Source organism: Panicum hallii, chromosome 9, assembly GCF_002211085.1.
Source record: "Panicum hallii strain FIL2 chromosome 9, PHallii_v3.1, whole genome shotgun sequence".
NCBI classification, from domain to species: domain Eukaryota; kingdom Viridiplantae; phylum Streptophyta; class Magnoliopsida; order Poales; family Poaceae; genus Panicum; species Panicum hallii.
The window spans coordinates 63995046-64016769 of record NC_038050.1 but is presented as its reverse complement, the minus strand read 5'-3'; the positions used below and the strand labels follow the sequence as shown (position 1 = coordinate 64016769).

General features: G+C 44.8%; 2 protein-coding genes across 6 annotated transcripts; one reads left to right on the top strand and one right to left on the bottom strand.

Annotated features, from left to right (window-relative positions):
• Positions 1 to 692: 692 nt before the first annotated feature.
• Positions 693 to 2119, top strand: LOC112873331 (probable glycosyltransferase 5). Its single transcript, XM_025936311.1, has one exon. It carries the CDS (start codon positions 693 to 695, stop codon positions 2034 to 2036), a length of 1344 nt encoding a protein of 447 aa, XP_025792096.1. The 3' UTR covers positions 2037 to 2119.
• A 573-nt stretch (positions 2120 to 2692) lies between these two features.
• Positions 2693 to 19959, bottom strand: LOC112876229 (bromodomain and WD repeat-containing protein 1-like). Of its 5 annotated transcripts, XM_025940290.1 has the most exons (24): positions 19298 to 19527; positions 17798 to 18173; positions 16866 to 17017; positions 16479 to 16709; positions 15755 to 15864; positions 15590 to 15667; positions 15381 to 15487; positions 14482 to 14576; positions 14253 to 14377; positions 13976 to 14166; positions 11192 to 11267; positions 10595 to 10763; positions 9941 to 10011; positions 9102 to 9182; positions 8954 to 9024; positions 8083 to 8179; positions 7721 to 7780; positions 6905 to 6959; positions 6664 to 6826; positions 6426 to 6555; positions 4635 to 6344; positions 3826 to 4404; positions 3683 to 3741; positions 2693 to 3387 (listed from the first exon to the last, which is right to left on the bottom strand). In XM_025940290.1, exons 2-24 carry the CDS (start codon positions 18151 to 18153, stop codon positions 3192 to 3194), a joined length of 4962 nt encoding a protein of 1653 aa, XP_025796075.1. In that variant the 5' UTR covers positions 18154 to 18173; positions 19298 to 19527; the 3' UTR covers positions 2693 to 3191. The 5 variants fall into 5 exon arrangements, with proteins under 5 accessions (XP_025796075.1, XP_025796072.1, XP_025796071.1 ...); XM_025940287.1 differs by lacking the exon at positions 19298 to 19527 and adding an exon at positions 19802 to 19959 and having other exon boundaries at positions 6426 to 6826; XM_025940286.1 differs by having other exon boundaries at positions 6426 to 6826.
• Positions 19960 to 21724: the final 1765 nt, after the last annotated feature.

Genomic DNA, 21724 nt, shown 5'->3' with positions numbered 1-21724 from the left:
CCCCAAACCCGAAGATCCAAATCCGACTCGCGAGCGCAACTGAAACAAGTGGAGCTCACTGGGCTTCCCGCTTCCATGAGGACCAAAATTGCGGTCGCGTGCGGGAAAGGTCCACGAAGGCCAAGTCCGTCAGCGCGTGGCCCAGACCGTTGTTGGCCCACTCCCTAGCGTCCGTCCGTGGGCCGGCCGGTCTCCTGGCCTATCTACGAGTTTATAAGATTTCATCAACCGGGCAAAGAGACGTGCCCTCCAGTACGCCACCATAAACTCACTCCCGTTCATCACCCTAGTGAGTGTGCAACCTGGGGAGAATAATCCTACACAGGTTTTAAGCCGATGCACATGGGCAATTAAAAGCACTAGAACCCTAAGAAGCATCGAGATTCGGAACCTGCACTTCCAGAAATTCGCTGCTCAGTATTTTAATCCCCAGCAATCCCCAGGCAGCCATTTTTCTCCTTTTCAGATTCCGCTTGGCTATGAACTTCTGCAAAAGCAAAATGGAGCCCTGGCCTGCGTGCACCACCGGTTCCCCACACTTCGTTTGACCCTTGCCACACGGTCGATGTGGCATAAACAAAACACGGTAAACAAATTAAAACGGAGTTCTTCGAGCCGACACGAATGCCAAGACAAAGAATCAATTCTGCAATTACAAGTCGCCGGGTGCAGCTCCCGGCCGTCTGGTGACAATGAGGGAGCACCACGGCGGCAAGGCGGCCGGCATCCGGCGGCACTACCGCCGCTGCGCCCCGGCAGCCTCCAACATCGCGGTCGCATCCCTGCTCCTCGCGCTCTGCGTGCTCTACCTCGTCTTCGGCCCGGCCAACTCCGACCTCGACCTCGCCATCCCGCGTATCCGCGTCGTGTTCAAGGAACAACCCGTCCGCACAGCCTTCCCGGCGCCGCCTGTCGCCGCCGCGCCTGCGCCCGGCAACGCGACCGACGACGACGAGGACAGAGGCCTCCCGCCGCCCCGGCAGCTGACGGACCCGCCCTACTCGCTGGGCCGCACCATCCTGGACTACGACGCGCGCCGGTCGGCCTGGCTCGCCGCGCACCCGGAGTTCCCCACGCGCGTGCCGCCCGCGGGCCGGCCGCGGGTGCTGGTCGTCACGGGGTCGGCTCCCGCCCGGTGCCCCGACCCGGACGGCGACCACCTGCTGCTGCGCGCGTTCAAGAACAAGGCGGACTACTGCCGCGTGCACGGCCTCGAGGTTTTCTACAACACGGCGCTCCTGGACGCCGAGATGTCCGGCTTCTGGGCGAAGCTGCCGCTGCTGCGGACGCTGATGCAGGCGCACCCGGAGGTGGAGCTCTTCTGGTGGGTGGACTCGGACGCCGTGTTCACGGACATGCTCTTCGAGCTGCCGTGGGAGAGGTACGAGCCCTACAACCTCGTGCTCCACGGCTGGGTCGCCAAGGTGTTCGAGGAGAAGAGCTGGGTCGGCATCAACACCGGCAGCTTCCTCATCCGCAACTGCCAGTGGTCGCTTGACCTCCTCGACGCGCTGGCGCCCATGGGGCCGCGCGGCCCCGTGCGCGACAGGTACGGCGAGCTCTTCGCGCAGGAGCTCTCGGGGCGGCCGCCGTTCGAGGCCGACGACCAATCGGCGCTCATCTACCTGCTCGTGACGCAGCGGAGCAGGTGGGGCGACAAGACGTTCCTGGAGAGCACCTACGAGCTCAACGGGTTCTGGGAGGGGATCGTGGACAGGTACGAGGAGCTTCGGCGCAAGGGGCGGCCAAGCGACCTCGGCGACGGCCGGTGGCCGCTCGTGACGCACTTCGTCGGGTGCAAGCCCTGCCGGCGGTACGCGGACAGCTACCCGGCGGACCGGTGCCGGCGCGGCATGGAGCGCGCCTTCAACTTCGCCGACGACCAGATACTGAGGCTGTACGGGTTCGAGCACGAATCGCTCAACACCACGGCCGTGCAGCGCGTCCGAGACGAGACCGGCGGGCCGCTGGACGCGGACGACGAGGAACTCGGCCGGCTGTTGCACCCCACGTTCCGGGCCGCCAAGCCCACGTAGGCATCTATTGCTAGTTTGTCAGAGGTTGTTTTCCATGGTTGACTTGGTTTTCCTAGAGTTATTCTAAAGTTGTTCTGAATTCTGATACTCGAGTTCATTATATTCGCATCGAAGCGGCCAAGCGGGTAGCATCTTGTCCGCTTCAGATTTCCTTTCTACTCAGGAACAAAGTAACGAAGATGTCTGTATATCCCAATGATCCAACTCCACAGCGTAATCATCTCAAAAAACTACATAGCGAAGCAAGCATTAGTCCAGATCTCGTGTTTTAAGATGTTCGATGCGCTCTCTTCATTACTCTAAAATCATGCGTTTCATTCCAATGTGTTTCCTATTCCTATGTTTTAAAAAGATCAAAAAAGTCTTCAAATAAGGAACCACTAATCTCCAACTACCTGTTAAAATGGTAATGCAGTCAACGAAAGTCACTTGGTGCACAAACCGCGAAGTTACGGAAGTCAAGTCACTTTTATGCAGGGCCTCATGGCTTGCTGCATTGCTTGAACCAAAGATGTTTTTGCGTGGAGTAAAGTAAGTACTATAGTACTAGACAAAGAAACAGTCCCCCTTTTACTTGCCAAAAGTTGTAATGGCAGTCGCAAGGCTTCAACCAACTGCAATAAATCAAACCAAATGGAGAAAAGGCATCCAAAGCCTTACATAAACGGCGTGCCTAGACACGCAGGAAAAAAGCGCTACTAACTTCAGACATACAATGTATCATCCCAAATTGTACTTTTTTGGAACAAAGATCCCAAATTGTACTTAGCACAGACGAGACACATTTTCTTCCTCTTTTATTGCCGATGTACTGGTGTCTATACACAATGAATGATATCTGTTAATGCATTTCCTCTACCAGCTTTACACCTTAGCATCTTTTCTAACAAAGCCCCAATAGGATGAAACATTGTGTCTTGACAACAGGAAATCAAACGGTCAGAGGAGTTAGCTAAGATCAATTTGTATCAGCAAACAAATTGTTTAACCGGTTGACCTACATCGAAAATTCCTTTTCACCCTGAGAACTACTTTGGTTAATTCCTCTAACAAAATTATGCCTCAGTAGAATCATCTTGATGGCTGAGGCGAAAATTCTGCTGACATGAAAAATGAAGGTGTCAATCAGGCGTCGAGGAACGTCCCCTAGACCCACTACAATGATGAAAAGGTTTGATCGACCCAGTCAGAGAGCCTGCGGATCTTTTTGGTCATTTCAGCACTCTTTGAAAAGTAAGACTCTGCATTTATAAGCATCACAGTGGCATCATGTCGGACAGCATCCAGAGTTCTGTAGTAATTGTTCGCTAGTCTTGTCTTGATCACCTCTATGGAAAATTGGACAGGAAACCTAGGGAAAAAAATTGTATGGCCAGGAGTCAATTAAGATGAACATTTCTACTAGATATAACAAATGTAATTCAACAGAGATTTGTAGGTTCTTACTGACCAACAAAATGATTTGTAGGTCCCAATATTCTAGATAATCTCATGTATAAATAAAAGGAAATGAGAAAACAAATATGCAGACATTTGTTTGGACTTATTTGGTCAACCTTTTGTGAAGTATAATTTTTTTAACAAACATTGCCTCTCAAATCATAATTTCAATGAAAAATCGCTGAAAAACGACATACAATAATTACCTGTTCACAAAGTCCGACTTTTCTGTGACCTTGTCTAACTTTATAACACCATAACGATCCTGTAAAACCATAAAGAAATATTGTTAAAGATCAATACCACAGCAAAAAGGTAGCAAAAGTGTAATGAATAAAAATAACTTCACCTGATTCCCATGCGACATTTCTTGTAAATTTTCCATTTCTGATAACAGTTTATCCCGAATCTCGAGATTGATATGCGGATGTTTCCATGGAACCCATAAATTGCCTACATCATGAAGTTCCCAGGGGCTATGTGGGTGCTCAGAAACATCATTCTTATACTGTATGACATATTTCTCCCATGGGCTATCCGGGAGATCAGCTGATTTAGGTTTTACTGCCATAACCCGTCCCTCCCACCATTTTCCTCCTTCCTGTTCTTCTTCATCCCTCCACCAAACTTTGCACTTATCTCTGTGGGTCCAATTCCGCTCCATAGCAGCTTCATACCTTGTTCTTTCCACAAGAAAATCTGGATAGCTAACTAGCTCAGGCAAGGTGATCATAAATGTTTTGCCAAACCCAGTGGAAGCGTGATCAATGAATTTGATGGATAGTTTACAGCAGCTTTCACCAGATCCTTTGTAAGAGGAGTAATCAAGACCCTGTATTTTGCAAAGTTCTACAGCCTTAAGGCCTTTTATCCGCATCCAAGGGCAAGGATCAGATAATCGCTCTCCTTCAAGATATTCCTCATGGCCCTACAAATATAGCAAGCCCAGAAAGGAGGATCATAATAGTGAAATACTATATAAAGTCAACCCAAGCATATTTGTATTTCATTCACTCTACATATGCTTTTTCCACCATCAACTACTAGTCCTACACTTAGGGGCAAGGAGAAGCGGCAAAATGTGGAGAAAACAAAAGTGAGAAGTTTCATACCCATACTTTCTGCAGACTACATAATAAATATGAAAAATAGCATTACCTGCCACAAGTATATAACCTCATCACCGAGTTGAGGAATATAACGGTAACTATCTTCATGCTCGTGCAACATTAACCATGAATACTTTAAGGCCCCCTGGTGCTTTTTACCAAATAGATGTGTATCAGGAAAGTTGCTACTCTCTCTTTTGTTCCTAGCAGACCTTAAACCAACCGTTTTTGAGGTTGGTTGCCACATTACTTCCCGTACATCTGTGACAATTCGTCTTCCACTAGTTGAAGCTTTATAGGAACTATAAGAATCTTTAACTTGAGAAATATCATCCCGTGGTATGCCATCACCATTGTGCGCATAAGACTTCCTTGTGCTTCTTCTCAATCTACCTCTTGCAGCTGTAACAGGACTATATTCTGGAGGTTGGTATCCACCATCGTCGTTTGAGATAGAAGTACTATCCTCGTTTGCATATTCATCTGAATCTATTTTTTTCCTGTTATTTGGCTTTGACCTTTTGTACACTGCAGGAAATGTCTTTGGAGAATCCAAGATCAGCTTTTTTGAATCATGTAAACCAATGCTTTTATCTGTGCATTCCTGAGAACTTTTGGACACATTAAGTATGTGCACATTCCTAGGTTGATTGATCGAAGAATCATCATCATGCCGTACTGAACTTTCACCATGCTCGGCATTCATGATATTTCCCTCTGCTGCACTTCTTGATTTGTCCGGCAAACTTGCTCCATCTGCAAAGCCTCTTGACTTGAACTTCAGTTTCAAGGAAGGCTGAGAAGTATTGTTAACTTGTATGGTATTATTTACTCCATCTGCCCAGGCATTATTATCGTTAGTTATCTTTTCTTTGTCCCCAAAATTTTCTCCATTATACTCATCAGTAGTGTGGTTTTCCTGAATGTTATCTAGAATTATTCCAGGTCGTATTTCTTGTACATTTCGCCCAACACTTTGCTGGATTCCACCACCATATTCATGAGGCATCTCATGACTACCTGATCCTTCAATATCCTGTGAAGCTGCATTGTTTGGAGTGGACCACAACCCTCCTGCTGGATCACTGTACTTGAAACGCTTTGAGGATCGCATCTTAACTTCACCCCACCTAATTGAGTTGTTACTGTGAACAGCAGAACCATCATACAGACCACCATCTGCTGGTAATTCAGCCTTGCAAGCAGAGGAATGTCTGTGTTCAACAGTTAGTTCGGGCTCTACTGATCCATGATTAGCTAGAGCAAGAGAATTCATTGTTTTATCCTGTGTGGAGCATTCTGCTTTTCCACTTCCCGAAGGAAATTGATTTTTCAAATCACGGCGTGGTATTCGGAGTACTATTTTTCTACCAGTTCCAGAATTTCCCTTATTATCCGTAAATTGAGAAGGTTGTGTAGCATCTTCCTCTGTGCTAAATCTGAGCTGGCCAGTGCGTTCTAACTGTTCAGCATCAGTACTATCTGTGTTCAATTCACTGTCTGAGAAACTTCCCTCTGAGTCATCTTCATCCTCTTCCGTTGAAGCTCCTATCTTTGAGAAAAAATTGAGTGCATTGCGAGCAGCACGTCTTTGAGGACGCAATCCCCTGGATTTTGGGGATCTTTTCCTTTTGCTTGAATGTCCATTCCTAGACTTCCTACTTCTACGTGGCCTTGACACTGTAGCTATATCAGGCTCATCCAAAATCTTTTTCCTAACTCGCCGACCAGATGAAGTAACAAGTTCAGCCTGCACAACATGTAATAGAAGGAAAGTATGCCAAAAAGTTTAGAACACAGCACAGAGGAATATAGGATGATATTGAAAGTTGACACTTACCTCAGATTTTTTCTTCTTTCTTCTTGATCGGCGGAGATGAGCAGCACTATTAGGGTTATCCGCATCAATTTCTGCACTTGAATATGAAGTACCCGAGGAATCACCACTCATAATCTCCTGTTCTCCTTCACTTGAATTCTCATCCATGCCATTGTACTCGGAATCAGTATCGTCAGAGATAACTTCATTTTCTGGTTCAAGCTCAATGAAGTCTGTTATCTCTGGAAGTGGTTCCCACCTGTCCGGATCAATAATTGGGATGGTTTGGTATTCACCAGTGGTTGCATTGTAAGTGGGGCCAACAGCAAAGTTCACAGAGGGAGGTCGCCACTCAAGTCCAAGTGTACCTAACCGACGTTTCTGGTACATACTCTGGAAGGGCTCTGGATATGGCATCATACCTGAAATTGGCAAGTAAGCATTGCATGATTGCAATTGAGTAGTAAAAGCACTAGAGGGCTGATAGGGAAGTTACATACCAGCATCACATAAGAAGTCTTGCATATTTCTCCTATATGGTATAAGCTGTGTTTCCTGCATACACGGAGCAAAAGCTGCATAAGGAAAAGCTGCATAGCTCACAAGCTCATGGGCTTTTTAGAAGAAAAAAAGAACTTTACAAAGTTATGAACAGGTTTGAATTCTGGTAGTTTATGGAGAACTATGCCCCCCTGTTTGTTTAATCGTGCTTTCAGCATTTCCTTAGTCTTGTAGTGCTTACATTATTTCATAAGAGCATTAAAAATCTAGAAAGCCACACAGCTACCAACGCAAATTGAATTTTTAAAATAAGCTGGACGCGTATACAATGCCAAATTAGATAGCAGGAGCGTCTAGAAAAACATGCGGCTGGTTTAGAGGGGAAGAGGATAAAAAAACGAAGAAGGTAAACAATAGGCCAACCCAGCCCACCAGACTGATCCAACCCTACCACCCAATTATCACAGCACTCTGATATTTTCCCCCTCAATCCTGAAAACCCTAGCTGCCTCTCTTGTCGCACTATTTTTGCTCTTTCGCTGTTCACCTTCTTCCTCTTACATGTTTGATGAGGTGACAACAGGGCCACTCACAATGACGATAAGCGAGCACAGCAGCAATGTCGAGACAATGGCAGCTATAGCAACAATGAGCAGCAAGGTAATGGCACCAATTTCCTTGAAAGTAATATATTATGTTGGAATCATTCCATTCATTAATCAGATATAAACAATGCAACGAATGAAATTATACATTTGAGAAAGAAATCATCTGAACTGTAGCACTCAACGAGAATTGTAACTTTCTTAACAAACCTGATCAATAACGCCTCCATTGGTATCTCGGATGAGGGGTCGATAGTCTCCAAGGAAGAACTGTTAGAGAACGCACATAGTCAGAACTACAAACAAATTCATAAAAAGATAGTAACTTGCTCAAAGGGGTGTTTTTTATTATCTTAGTAGTCATGTAACTATAGGCGCATGGGTGGATGATTTTGTGAATATCTGCCAGACTAGGAATTTATACAGCACCAAACTGAACTGAGACATCAAATATGTCTATTATTCTTACTCATCAAATAAATCACATCATCACTGAGCTCCATAAACATGATGGTTGAGTAACAACTTGTGTAACTGATCATATTGTGATAGTTGAGTAACAACTTGTGTACCTGATCATATTTTGCGTCCTTCTGGGACTCTCCTTGTCCAGTACCAATAATGAATATTTGCCCAATTTCATCCGATAAAATAAGTGATGTGCCATCCCTAGATGATCATCCAGCATATCATAAAGAGAACATGACAGATAATTTATTCACATTCATTACCAATCTAAAATAAACAATATTGCCAGGTCTCATACTCCAATCCTATTTAGAGCTGGAGAAATGCACTACAAGGATAACTTCCATAGGATTCCTACTTAATGTTGCCAGAGGATATGTGGCGCCTATAAATAACCAAAGGCTATGAAGCTACCAGAAGTTCACCCAAGGCGATCTCATCCATAGCATGTAGACAGGAGTGTGTGCGAATATTGGGGGCTAGCTTATTCTTCTGCATGAGATTCTTTTATAGGGAGATAATTCACATGACAATAGGGTCAAAGCCTTCAGCGTTATTTAAAAGTTTGGCCCTGTTTATTTTTATTCACACGAAATCATTCACACATGTAAATTATAGATTTATAGTGCAAAAGAAAACATAAAACGGTGTTTCGCCAACACATTGCCTTGCCAACTTGTCACACCACCACAACCTTGTTTGAACATAGGCCCCACAAGTCATGTCATCTCGAAGATCTGAACCCTGAAGTCGCCACCCTTCACGTGGGCTTGACGCGCGGGGTGGGGTGGGATGGGGGTGGTGTGTGTGTGTGTGTGTGTGTGTGTGTGTGTAAAGACACTAGAATCGCAGACCATCCAAGAAATTCTTTTTGGATCCAATCTAGAAAATGTTATCTAAGTGCCATACTGAATCTCATGGTATTCGTAGCATATGTAGTAAAATAAGCTTGTGAAGAAAGTTTGCCATACTTACGGAGAGAACTTCCCATCAACTAGTTTAAAATGCCCTGTTTCGTAAATTTGCACGGGTTTTCCTTCCCATATCTGGTGCAGAAAAATTGGATTAGATTTTTCAGGTATGGATATTGTTAGAACATAAAGGAATCTGGTTAGGAGCATACATCCCAGATGATCGTCTTTCCATCATACCCAGCACTCATAGCAATACGAGGGTTGAATGGATGCACATCAAGGACAAATGTCTGTTAAGAATGAAGTTGATCAAATTAAAAAGGATAACATTTCTGCAAGTTAAAGATTCTGAGTAAATAGGAGTTGAATAACAATATGCAGATGAAATGCGAAAGAACAGAAATCATGACATTGAATCAAGCAGCACCACAGATGTTTATTGTTAAAGAATTTTGTTAGACATAAGATTAAAGGCATAGAACTCATGCAAGTTTGATGGTACTACACCAGCTATACCTCAAATCAGTGATACAGGTTAAACAAGAAACTTCAGTATCACATCATTGCAAGAGAAAACTAGTAATTTATTTCAGAAAACTAGGCTGAGAAAACCCCCGAACCCCGGCTTCACCCTATAGGGCCGCACCGTAACCTAGGCCGACCACGACCCACTGGGTTAGCGACCACTGCAACTACCCCCTGGTAGGAGGGCCCAGACCAACCACAGGTGCCACAGGCCGGCTGCCACTATTTTTTCGGGTTGCCAGCGAGGGGATTTTTTTGCTGCCACCAGGATTTTGCTTACCACTACACTACATGATTTTTTCTGATCCTTCTATGTTTAATGATCATTATCAATGCTCTTGGCAGAACACTCAAGGCAATAATAATAACGTGATGAATTATCCTTCAAAAAAGGGGGGAAAAATAACATATGAATAGCACCCTAACAAACTATCTACTGAGTTACCAGCAGACTGAGTCCCAAACACAATATATCATTCACAAAATGAAAGCATAATGCATAGAATGCATGAAATATGCTTACGGATTCCTTATGGCCGATCAGTGAATGCACCAAGCTCCCATCAGAAGCATTCCATACACAAATTCTGCAATCTGCAATAAGTACAAGGAAGATGAATAGAAATGATAGAATCGATCATTGAATTATAAAAGAAGAATGAGAGAATGACTGGCGCTTCTAAAAAGAAAACTCAAAAATTAGGTGAATGATTTGAACATGAGGGTGGAGTAGCTGGAGGGGCTTCTACTCGTTCAGTAATATACTGATATATAAAATTTCAATCAACTAACATCATAATAGAGCTGCATGTTAGAGAAATTACTAAAACAATGTCACTAAGGAAAGCTACTGTTCAAAAGTGTGCTGGGGGTGAGGATGGGTGTTGGGTGTTCATTGCTAGGAAAATGGTTGACAATCAACAAACTAGGTACAATCATGCAACCCCTTCTTGATTGGTCATGAATGAAATCAACATGAAATTATTCTTTGTGGTGACTATGCAATTAACCAACTATGAGATGATCAGATTAAAAAATATAAAAAAAATCTTCTGAATTCCAAGATGATAGTGAAACAATTCAAATGGCAGCACATGCAAATATTTCTCAAAAACAATAAACAAAGTGTTGTTTCAATATGGTTGCAGTGAGAACATATGAAACAGTAGACCATTACCCATGATAGCAGCAAGTACAAAGCGGTTGTCCAGACTCCAAACAATCATGTTGACACCACGAGGAGTTGGTTGGTATCTTTGACGAGGACCACCTCGTGGTGGTTGAGGAGCCATTGGAGGTGGGGGGACTTTAAGATGGTAAGCACGTGTCCAGCGTCCAACCTTTCCCTGAATCGAGATCAATGCAGGAACAAATTATACAGAAAACTATTTTGAACACATATATAGCATACATCAAAGGCATTGATAATGTACAGTCTCACTCGAACACGAGAAGACAGTCTGCTAATGAGCCAGTACACCTGACTTAGCCATCATATAGGATTTATCGTTACAGCTGGCTGCTGGCTGCTGCATCAGGTATATTATATACTGACCCTTACTACACCCTCTAGTGATTGAAGCATGATTCAACGAAGAAATATGCAGTGGATACTGAATTATGAAATATGATGGGCAGCTTTTCAGGAGGCGGTCATAGCAGTGATAGCACCATAGCAATAGCTGCATTGGGCAGCTGTGCAAGTAATCATAGAAAATATTCACGCAAAGTTTTTCAGGAAAAAATTTGGAAGTTCTAGGATGCATTAGCTTACATGTGACCTCCGAGATCGTGGAACCCATATAATTGCACTGCCATCACGTGAGCAGGTAACAATATTATGCGTGAACCTACCAAAAAGAGACCAACTTAGCTCATGTAATAATTAAAGAGAAAGATGAAATCTTTTTGACATAGGTGAACAACTAAGAGGATTGAAGACAAAAATGACATCTTTTCGACATGGGTGAAGTGAACAACTAAGAACTGTTATGGACGTGGACCAGGAGCACGCCGTCAAGATAGGATTAGTTACTTTGCTCAAGTTTGTTAGCCCTTAGGATTTGTTAGTTGCTTGGATAAGATTTGTTAGTGAGTTTGTTAGGCGCCTTGTCTATAAAAGGCTGTCGTGAGTCCTAGGTTAGGCAGGCAAGAATTGAGCAAAGATCTCCTCGGCAGGAGGGGGATCTTGCTCAAGGTGCCCTCTGTATTCCTCATTCTTTCATCTACTAAAAGTTCCTTCCCTGGTCATATCATTTGGTATTCAGAGCCTTAGATCCTGCAACTTTTTTTTCCATCACCATATTTCCCCTGCGCCAGATTAGATTGATTTCACTCCTGTTCTCGCAAAAATCCCACCCAATCCCACCCCAGATTGCATCTGCTCTACATCCATCGTCCATGGAAACCACCAGGGAGGCTAGAGTTCTTTGTCGTGACATCCATGCCTTACTAGAGGAGATGCAAAGGAAGCTCAACAAGATGGAGACTCCAGCCCCTACAGCGCCACCGCTGCCGCCACCAACACCTGCATCACCGGTGACACCTGCTGCCACACCGCCGTCTTCGCCGCCCCCGCAGCCACCGGTGGCGCCTGGCGCTCCGCTGGCGTCTCCATCTACTCCACCCTCACAGGCGACGCCAGCGGCTCCGCCGGCGCCATCCCCTCCGCTGCAGTCACCGGCGACACCCGCTGCCCTACCGCCATCTTCGCCCCCACAGCCACTGGTGGCACTAGGCGCTCCGCCAGCGTCTCCTCCCACGCCGCAGCCTCCGGCGACACCAGCTACGCCGCCGGTGTCTCCCCCTATACCGCAGCCACCCGCGCCTTCTCCGCCGGTGATGCTACCGCTGTTGCCCGCGCCATCGACGCCCATGCCGTCTCCGCTAGTGATCCCCGCCCCATCGACACCCACATCATCTCCACCGGCGATTCCCACGCCATCGATGCCAACACCATTGCCTCATGTGATGCCTGAGCCCACACCGTCACCTACGTTGTCGCCTCCAATGCCGCCTTCATCATCGGCGCCCGTGCCGTCGCCCCAATGCCGCCTGCACCGTCAGTACCCACGCCATCACCGCCGGCTATGCCTGCACCAACGCCCACGCCGTCGCCTCCAAAGACCCTGCACCACGGACGCCGTTACTGCCATTCCCGACGGTGCCAGCGCCAGCAACGCCGTCCGCGCCTCCTCCGGTGACGCCGGTACCACCGACTGCGACAACACCTTCTCCGCCTGCAGCAGCACCTCCATCTTCACTGCTGATTGCAGCTGCTGCAGCACCAGCCCTGGCGGCCTGGGTGCCATCCCTTGGCGACGCGCGGGCTGATGCATCTTCAACGGCTGTGCCACTAGCAGCGACTTCGCCACAGGCTGCACTGACTGCTATGCAGCCATCGTCACTGCCGGTGGCCATGGCTGTCGCTGCATCACAACCACTGCCTCCCTCGACAGCCGAGGCATCTTCCCCACCAGCGTCCACAATAGCAGCTCCAACGACCTCGGCAGCAGCAGCATCACCTTCGGGCCCACAGCAACAGCTATGAGCCTGGTTGGCGTCGCGTGACAACGCCCAGCTTGCTACTTCACTAGCATCACCACCATCGTCCACACCGGTAACAGCCTAGGCTGCTACGTCTCTCATGGCATCAGCACCCATGGCATCTGCAACCCCCGGACATGCCGGACACCACCAGCAACGACTTTTCGGCCGCCTACGTGCGCGGCTGCATGTTGGAGGGTACCTACTGTCAGCTGTGCCCCCATCCTTTTTGCTGGGGCAGACTCCATCCGCTGCCGGACTCCACCGGCGTCATCGATATGGGTAAACCAGACCTTGAGCTCATTGGGCGAGATTTGGCACCACCAAAACTGCAGCCACCTTCGAGCTGGAAGGGCGTTGAGCTCCAATTCGCCGTCAGCTGCAGCTGTCATGGCTTGTCCGGCATAACGCAACACCCTGGTCGATCAACAGCATTGACCTTGAGCTGGGCGCCTTCAGCGTTGATGATGAGAGTTTGGGATAACAGGATTGGGCCAGGGGATTCTACAGTGCTGCTATGGGTGCTGTTTTTTTTTCTGAGCCAGCAAGTGTTTGTGGCGTGAACTGCTCTACCGTGCTGCTATCTTCACCAACAACAGGCTACTTCAATCTTCTGTCTTCAGTTCTGAGCACTATTGCAGCTCGAGGACGAGCTGTCTTGAAGGGGTGGGGAATGTTATGGACGTGGACCGGGAGCACGCCATCAAGATAGGATTAGTTACTTTGTTCAAGTTTGTTAGCCCTTAGGATTTGTTAGTTGCTTGGATAAGATTTGTTGGTGAGTTTGTTAGGCGCCTTGTCTATAAAAGGCTGTCGTGAGTCCTAGGTTAGGCAGGCAAGAATTGAGCAAAGATCTCCTCGGCAGGAGGGGGATCTTGCTCAAGGTGCCCTCTGTATTCCTCGTTCTTTCATCTACTAAAGGTTCCTTCCCTGGTCATATCAGAACTGATTCCACTAACATAAGATCATTTAAAAGGAGTAAACAAACTTTAAGTACGCACAAAATACTTACCAGGAATTTCTGAACTTCAGGTTATTTTCTTCCTTAGAGATATGACTAGAATCAGATGAAAATGATCTTGATGCCACTGCACATCCACTAAACTGCACATAGTTTACATCATTTTCATGCCCAGATAATAGATCCATCTCATGATTCGGTTGGTCGTGTTCCTCAGAAGAACTCTTGCAAGCATTCCATACCTGAAATAAAAATTTCTATGAAAAAGGCCAATTTTCACCATAGTTAAATCAGAAGTTGAAAACAAAAGGTAACAAGAAAAACACACCCTAGCAAAGGTGTCTGAGCTGCCAGTGACAAACACAGTTCCATTAGCATTAAATGCACAACATAAGATTTGGTGATTTGTTGGCTGGACTTGAACAGCGCTTGAAGACACATCACCACTCTTCCCTGGAATCAACACCACGTGGATTGGATTATCCAGAAACAAGTATTACTTTTTTTAGGGAAAAACAAGTATTACTAATGCAGTATACATGCTTCAGTGAACTAACCAGGGGCAACATCTGGGGGCTTTGGTGTATATATTCGTGGAGGTTGTTGGGAGTATCTGGCATCCCAAATCCTGCATGTCCCATCATCTGATGACCTGCCAACATATAGTATTTGATAACTTCAGCAAGCACATAAATGAAAATAGCAAGCAAAACCCTACTTATGTGCAGTGAAGTACTACAGCATGTCAAATGGTGAGGTTATTCCAGAGCATAGAAGACAAACACATTCTGAATACGCCTTACATGTGTTATAAACAATCAACATTCAAAATGACAAATGAAAATCAGTCCAAGCAAAGGTTGCCCAACAAACACATAAAGCAATGCAACATATCTTTATTATTTCGGAAACAGCAAAATTATCTATGAAGGTAATCAGCACAAATTAATTGCCCTAAGGTCATAGAGAATGTAAGATCAGTAGATCGCATAAATAGAAGCCCATTCACTGTGAAACAAAACAACTTGTACTAGAATATGGCTTTGCATATGTATATGTATTGCCAGTAACATGGGTAAAGTAAAACATTTGCCAAACAGTTCTTAGGAAGAAAAAAAGGAAACATGGTTCACAACTTTAATCAAGTGTGTTCTTAACTGCACATATTGAATAAAGTAATGAGAAATGTTCCAGAAAATTCATTCAAATTCTTTAACCTGGCAATCTAGCTTTATAATTTCTTCAATCAAGTATCAGCCTCAGTCAAACATGAAAACTACAGCACTAGCCGATTAAATACAGTTGTTATCACATACGCTGGTATCAAATACTTTCACGCAGGGCATTTTCATTAGAAAGCAGTTGCATCCAGTTTGCATGTAGCAACAAGAACCAACAAAGTGGCACGAATTATATTTTATTATTGGGGGAAAAAGAAAGAAAAAGAAGCACTCACGACAACAGCTGGAAGGCAGCACCTGGCCTTGGACTAAATGCAATAGCAGTAACTGCTCCCGTGTGCCCCTTGAGCACTGAAACTGGCATTCCATCAGGCATACGCCACTGCAGTGGTAAAAGTGGTTATTGAAGATAAAAGGAATAATGTTATGGCCAAGAAAGAATGTTATGACAGTTTACTTAGGAAGAATGAACTACCAAACTTACCACTCTAATAATGAAATCATTGGATGAAGATGCCACCACAGCATTATTGGAACTGACAGCAAGATCAGTAATATCACCCTTGATTTGGAAAATGGAACAGAACAAGTGGGGTTAAGTTATCAATGAAAGGTCAGTTTATATATATGCAACACAGCCACAACTTACCTCATGGCCCCGGCAGCTAGCCAGACAAAAAGCTGTTTCCATCGCCCATATTTTAACAAGGCGGTCATCAGAACCAGTAATAACATAACGCCCCGTGCGATCAAAGGTAGCTGCAGAAACAGGATTACTATGAAAGCAATACAGCAGATAAAAAATGATGTATTTATGATGAAGTAAGATGGTTTGGGGAACCAAAGACAACAAGGCAGCAGCTAAATTTGTCAATGATATAGTATGGGGAAAGAATAAGGTCTTCTGGAACAGAATGAACAGCATATATGAATTGTTAACTGAATGAACTAACAAATGTTGATCAACCACAGGAATTTTTCTAATAAGTACAGCAGGCCTTAACATTGAGTTGATTCATGAGGGACATAACAAAATACATGTTGAATTGCACCCTAACTCCCTAAATGATGCCTAAGCTTAGTAAGCCACATCTTTCTCTTAGGCAGTGATTGGTTGCTGCCACACCTTACTCTCCTTAACTTCTTAGCCTGCTGGCCACTGGGCATGGACTCAAGTTTCTTGACTAACTTTGCCAAAGGTTAGGTGGCCATTTTTCTTGCCCGTAAGTGTGGCAAGTTAGCCACCTTACTCAAGAATGTGTGGCAAAATTAGTTATCAACCGAAATAACAAATGTGCCCTTAGTTTAAATACTAACAACAAACCATATTTTTAAGCATATATAACTCAGAGAGCAAGAAAGTTAAAACTAACCACAATACACAGCATTTTGATGTCCCCTCATTCTCTTTATGATTTGCATCTTTTCAACAAGGGTAGATGGCTTTGCGATAGCATAGCATGATGCACGTACAGAGGGAGCTCGACAGTGCTTAGTGAAACCACCAATCTCTCTCAAACCTAGACCATGAACTTGATCAGCCTGTATGTGCGGCCAACGAAGATAGGTTGGCATCTTGGGAGTTTCCTTGTCTTGCCTATCAGCTGAAGGATCCGAAAATGCATAAGCACATTACAATACTAACATGGAAGAACAGGATAAATCGAACTGCTACAACTGGAAAAATAAAATTGCATACACAGATTATCAAAGAATACTAAAACGAAAAAAAAATGCATTGAACACCATGATATACATACATGCAAGAAGCGAAAAGGAGTTGGAGCCAAGAAGTGTTGGAACATCAGCAGCGTTTGGAGAAACTGCTCCAATCAAGTTGTGTGGGTGACAGGAACTAACCATCAGTTGCTTTAATAGCTTTACCAAGTGGTCTTTACCAATGTGGGGGTATCTACAACAAGAAAATGCTCAATGTTATGTAATCATTTAGAAATAGAAGCAGATTAAGTATAACAGTTCTGCCAGGGTAGGAGGCTTATTTCATGTCTGCTCACTCATTCTGCTAAATTAATATGCTTTCTACTTTTCAAGATGACAGTCATTTCAAAATCAAAAACTTTAATCAGTTAAAAACTACACAGACAAGCTATGCAAAATACTAATATCATTTGCAAACTGTGGATGAATATTATGGACTGAAGACTACCAAGAGGCACCATATGAGTTTATTTGACTTATGCACTAAATACAGTTTTTTTTCCCATTGGATTCTAAGAAACTAGGAAGTACTCCAACCGTTTCAAAATATAAGGCGTGATTTGACTTGGCACAATTTCCTAAACTAAACTCCGACTCTTAATTTCTCTGATATGCATATATCGTGCAGGAATACTACACTTCCACGAGCGGGACTTTGCTAAATGTCCAACATCTTTTCCTATGGGTAGTGGTGATGTTAAGTTCACAGGAAAAGTATAGCAACATGATCATAACCGTAAGAAAGTACTTTGCAATGTCAATGGTATAATTTTTTGTACAACAATATTTATATCATATGAGGCTAATGGTTGGTTCAAGGTTACAAGATTTGACACTTAAATGATACGCCTTATAAAATGAAATGGTGGGAGCATCTCCAGTTCTCCACATTAATTGCAGAATCCTCACCTCCACGAGAAAATAACAGAATCAAATTGATTAAATGATTAGACAACAGATAACACATTTTTACCTCTCAGCTAACTTTGCATAACCCAAAGGGAGTGATATGCCGTCATCATTTTCTTCACCACTATGGAAACCACGACGCGAATACCAAGCATGGTATCTTCTAGGTAGAAGTTGATGCTCCAGTAGTTCATTGCACAGTTCACCAAAGGTCCGTTTAAATGGACCATGAGATAAAAAATGCATAATGAGAAAGTAAACTTCTCTCATATCAATATCCACACCATCCATGGATGCAACATCAGCTGACATCACTGAATTCAAAGGATTAACCTTCTCAAGTTCCTGACTTGTAAAATCCGGAGGAGCCAAACTTATGGAGGCTGCATTACTGGAAAGTTGGTGCTTTCTAAAAGACATGTCTACTAGACCACCTGGATCTGGAAATATAAAGAATAAGTATACACACTAAATTTAATAATCAAGTAAAGCATTAAATAATGAAATGATATGGCTCGGGAGTGGTCAGGAATATATAAAGTAGAAGCACATACATAAAAACACAGAATTAAAAAACAAAATAGGAAAGACAGCAGCTAGCTGGCAACCACAAGATGTATGAGAGGGAAAATGAATAAATTCTTGATGATGCATCTCAAGTCTCAACTAACTTCTGTACTGAAGTGATATGGCAGAATCATAGTAAAAAATTTGCAGCGTGGTGTACAAGAGTACAAGACTACAGGCAAGCAAAAATCTATCCAGTGGTTGAAATTCACAAACTTAGCAACTTGTTAGTGTTACTGTAAATGCAAGAAAGATGAATTCACTAAACTATCAAGCAAAAGCACATCATGTATAAAACTGTACCACATAATCAGCCCATGCATTGCAGAGATACATCCTATCCTACTAAGTCTAATTTATCAATGATACATTGCAGAGATACTTTCTCTTCAACCTCCCCCATTCACCCGCTGCCAAACACCAGCATATATAACATCACAAAATGCAGGGAATCCTATCAATAAATTATGTAACACATATATATTCAACCTAACTTTCACACCATCCAGGCATCCAGCTTAACAAATAGATCTTCCCATGCAAACTCACCAGTTCCTAACAAGCAAAACTATTTCGAGACACTTAAATTCCTATCACTAAAACCCTAGAATTCATGGCAGTCAGGAAACAAGCAGATTCGATATTCAGGCTGCTCAATGATGTCCATGCATGGAAGTCCAACGATTATCAGTCCATGAAGGCCTTCTCCAAATTATCACAGGGGTACAACCCAAATAAGCACACATATCCTAAACTAGTAATTAAACCCGCGAATTTGACCCAATTATCAATACTGGGGTTCTAAATCATTTCCCTAGTCACCGCACGACCGGAACTGCATCCTCCGCAAGCAATTGGACGCATCAATGGGTTCAAATCTACCACTCTAGCTGAAAAATCTGTAAAACATATACTACATAGGCTAGAGCAGCATGAGGCAGCCCGTAATTCGAGGCAGGGGGGACGGGGGAAGACCGGATGAGAGAGACAGAGCCACCTCCTAGTCGGCGAGCCCTCTGGCGACGCGGCTGCGGCGGCGCGGAGGCATGCCAGGTACGGAGGGAGCCTCGGCGGCCCCCGTGCGGCACGAAGAGGGCGCCTCCGGCGGTGGAGGGAGGTCGGAGGCCGCGGTCCGGTCGCCCCCACTGCGAGCCCTAGGCACAGTGGTGGGGAACGAAGGTGGCTAGAGACTAGAGAGAAACGGGGAGACGAGACGGGGCTGTTGCTTCGCGGGTGTGTGATCCGGATAGGCCGCGAGAGCGGTAGCCTCCCGGGCTAACGGGTATTTGAACATAACGGGCCAATGGGTTAGCGGGGCTGTGCTTATAGATCCGAGGCACGGCGGCGGGCGGTGCCGCAAAAATCCAACCAGCAACCACGGCGGCCAACTGGAACGAGCTCGCGCATGCCAAATCGGAGGGCACGGCGGCGCTCACGAGCACGCAGGTCGCAGGACCATGAGGCCATGAGAACAGAGAGAGGAGATGAAGGAAACACCTACCGCCGATCTACGCGGGCCGCCGGAACCACTCTCGCGCAGCCGACAACCGTCGTAGCAGCCGGAGCGCGCGAGAAGTAGAGGAGGCGGCGAAGCGCACCGCTAGAACGGCGACGATGCCCAGGGAGCGACGAACGGAGCGACCCAGCCAGATCGAGAGCCGCTCGGCGGCCGGGAAGAGAGGACGGGAGGGCACGGGCCAACGACGAAACGAACGCTCCCACCGGGCCGAAAGACGTCCACCGGCCCACAAAGCCGAGACAGGACGCAACAAGCGGGTTAGCCCATGGGAGTTATTTAATGATTAACAACACCACAATCTGCCCGGTTGATCTCACAGAAAAAAATCTCAATCTGCCCGGTCACTGCCCAAATTAATGGCCGTCGCTAACGAATCAACAACACCCGTCACAGGGTCGATGTCAAGCAGAGACAAGCCTAGACCTCGTAAATGTGTAGACCATTAAAAAATTGAAGTAGATTTAACACCAATAGACGCTAATAGGGTTAGACGATCGGTATTGGGGTGTGGATTACCTGAACTTTAATTTGGCATGGGTGCCTGGATGATTTGGTGGATCGCCGATGGAGCTGAGGGCAGCAGGCATGATGCTAGAGTGATGGACAACAGCCGGTAGGTGAAAGTGTCATGTGTTGCAATCGTTGATGAGATGTTGGCCAATTCACTGGATTTGAAGAAGTAGGAGCCATCGTGGACAGAGGAGGACGATGCGTGGGAGCCAACGGTACTAGAATAGAGGTGGATCGTGTGTAAAAGAGTCCAGATCAATACGAAAAAGGGTAATGTCGGTGCTCGTTGACGACTTGATGTTAGAGATCGAGAACGTAATAGTGAGGGATAGCTTCGCACGTCATGTAGGGGTGGCAGCGGCGGATGGGAAAAGCAAGTGAACGAGAGGTGTTGACTAATGTAAATACCGTGGGTGAAAAAAAGTTTAAGCAAGCGTCATATAATATGTTGATTTTAAAGGACAGAATACATTTCTAGAAACACTCATGTGGTTAACACTTTAACTACTACCTTATTAAATTCTATAAATTTATTCAATTAATGATATTCTAGTTTTGTTGCAACCGTTGGCTGCACACAGATGACAAAGGTTTTATGACCTACATTAAGGTGAAATAAGATCATTTGTCAGCAAATGATTTTAACTACTACCTTATTTAAGTGTATAAATTTTTTAAATCAATCATATTCTGTTTTTGTTGCAGCCGTTGACTGTATATAGAAAAGTTTTTTTAAAAAAGGAAACATAGAAATGCTTTATGACCTACATTAAGATGGCGTATTTATAAGCAAAATGGTAAGAATTAAGAAAAGGATGGTTGACTTAATGTGTCCTGTAAAGTTATAAAACAAACGGAGATGCTGAACCGACGTGCTTGACGGACCATATTATATCTCATGAATTGGTTCTTGTTGTGTTTTTTGTGAAACCTTTGTTACCATATAACTTAAAGATGAAGTGCCACTAGCCAAGAATCCTAGAATTTCTGTGTCTTCTATGACCAAGAAAAACCTAGGTAAGTGATACGCTGCTACTGTTAAACAAAATGGATGCTTTTCTCTAACCGACAATACCATCCTAGTTATGTGATGTTTTCTCTGTATTTTTTTTCTTTTAAAAAAGGGGAGCAATGACCTTGCCGGTGGATCTCCAGGCAGCTAAACTGTTTCCCTCTTGCTATGTCCAATTCTTCAGATATTGTGCTTCCACAATTTTGCACAACCCTTTGCTTCTGCACTAAATGCTGGTACCACAGCACTTTCCGGTATTTGCTGAGACCAAAGTATATTCTTGCACACAAGTCAATTCGGATTAGTTCTACCAAAATACATGCAACTCAGCCAATGCCATTGAAATGGCCTACGTGCAAACCAGAATCTCGTAAGTTGTAAGT

Coding starts and splice junctions, on each gene's coding strand:
- LOC112873331 (XM_025936311.1), top strand. CDS start 693: ATGAGGGAGCACCACGGCGGCAAGGCGGCCGGCATCCGGCGGCACTAC.
- LOC112876229 (XM_025940287.1), bottom strand. CDS start 18,153: ATGTCTTTTAGAAAGCACCAACTTTCCAGTAATGCAGCCTCCATAAGT. Junction 14,167..14,252: donor GCTCAGACACCTTTGCTAGG/GTGTGTTTTTCT, acceptor TTTTTATTTCAG/GTATGGAATGCTTGCAAGAG. Junction 9,025..9,101: donor GAAAGACGATCATCTGGGAT/GTATGCTCCTAA, acceptor TTTCTGCACCAG/ATATGGGAAGGAAAACCCGT.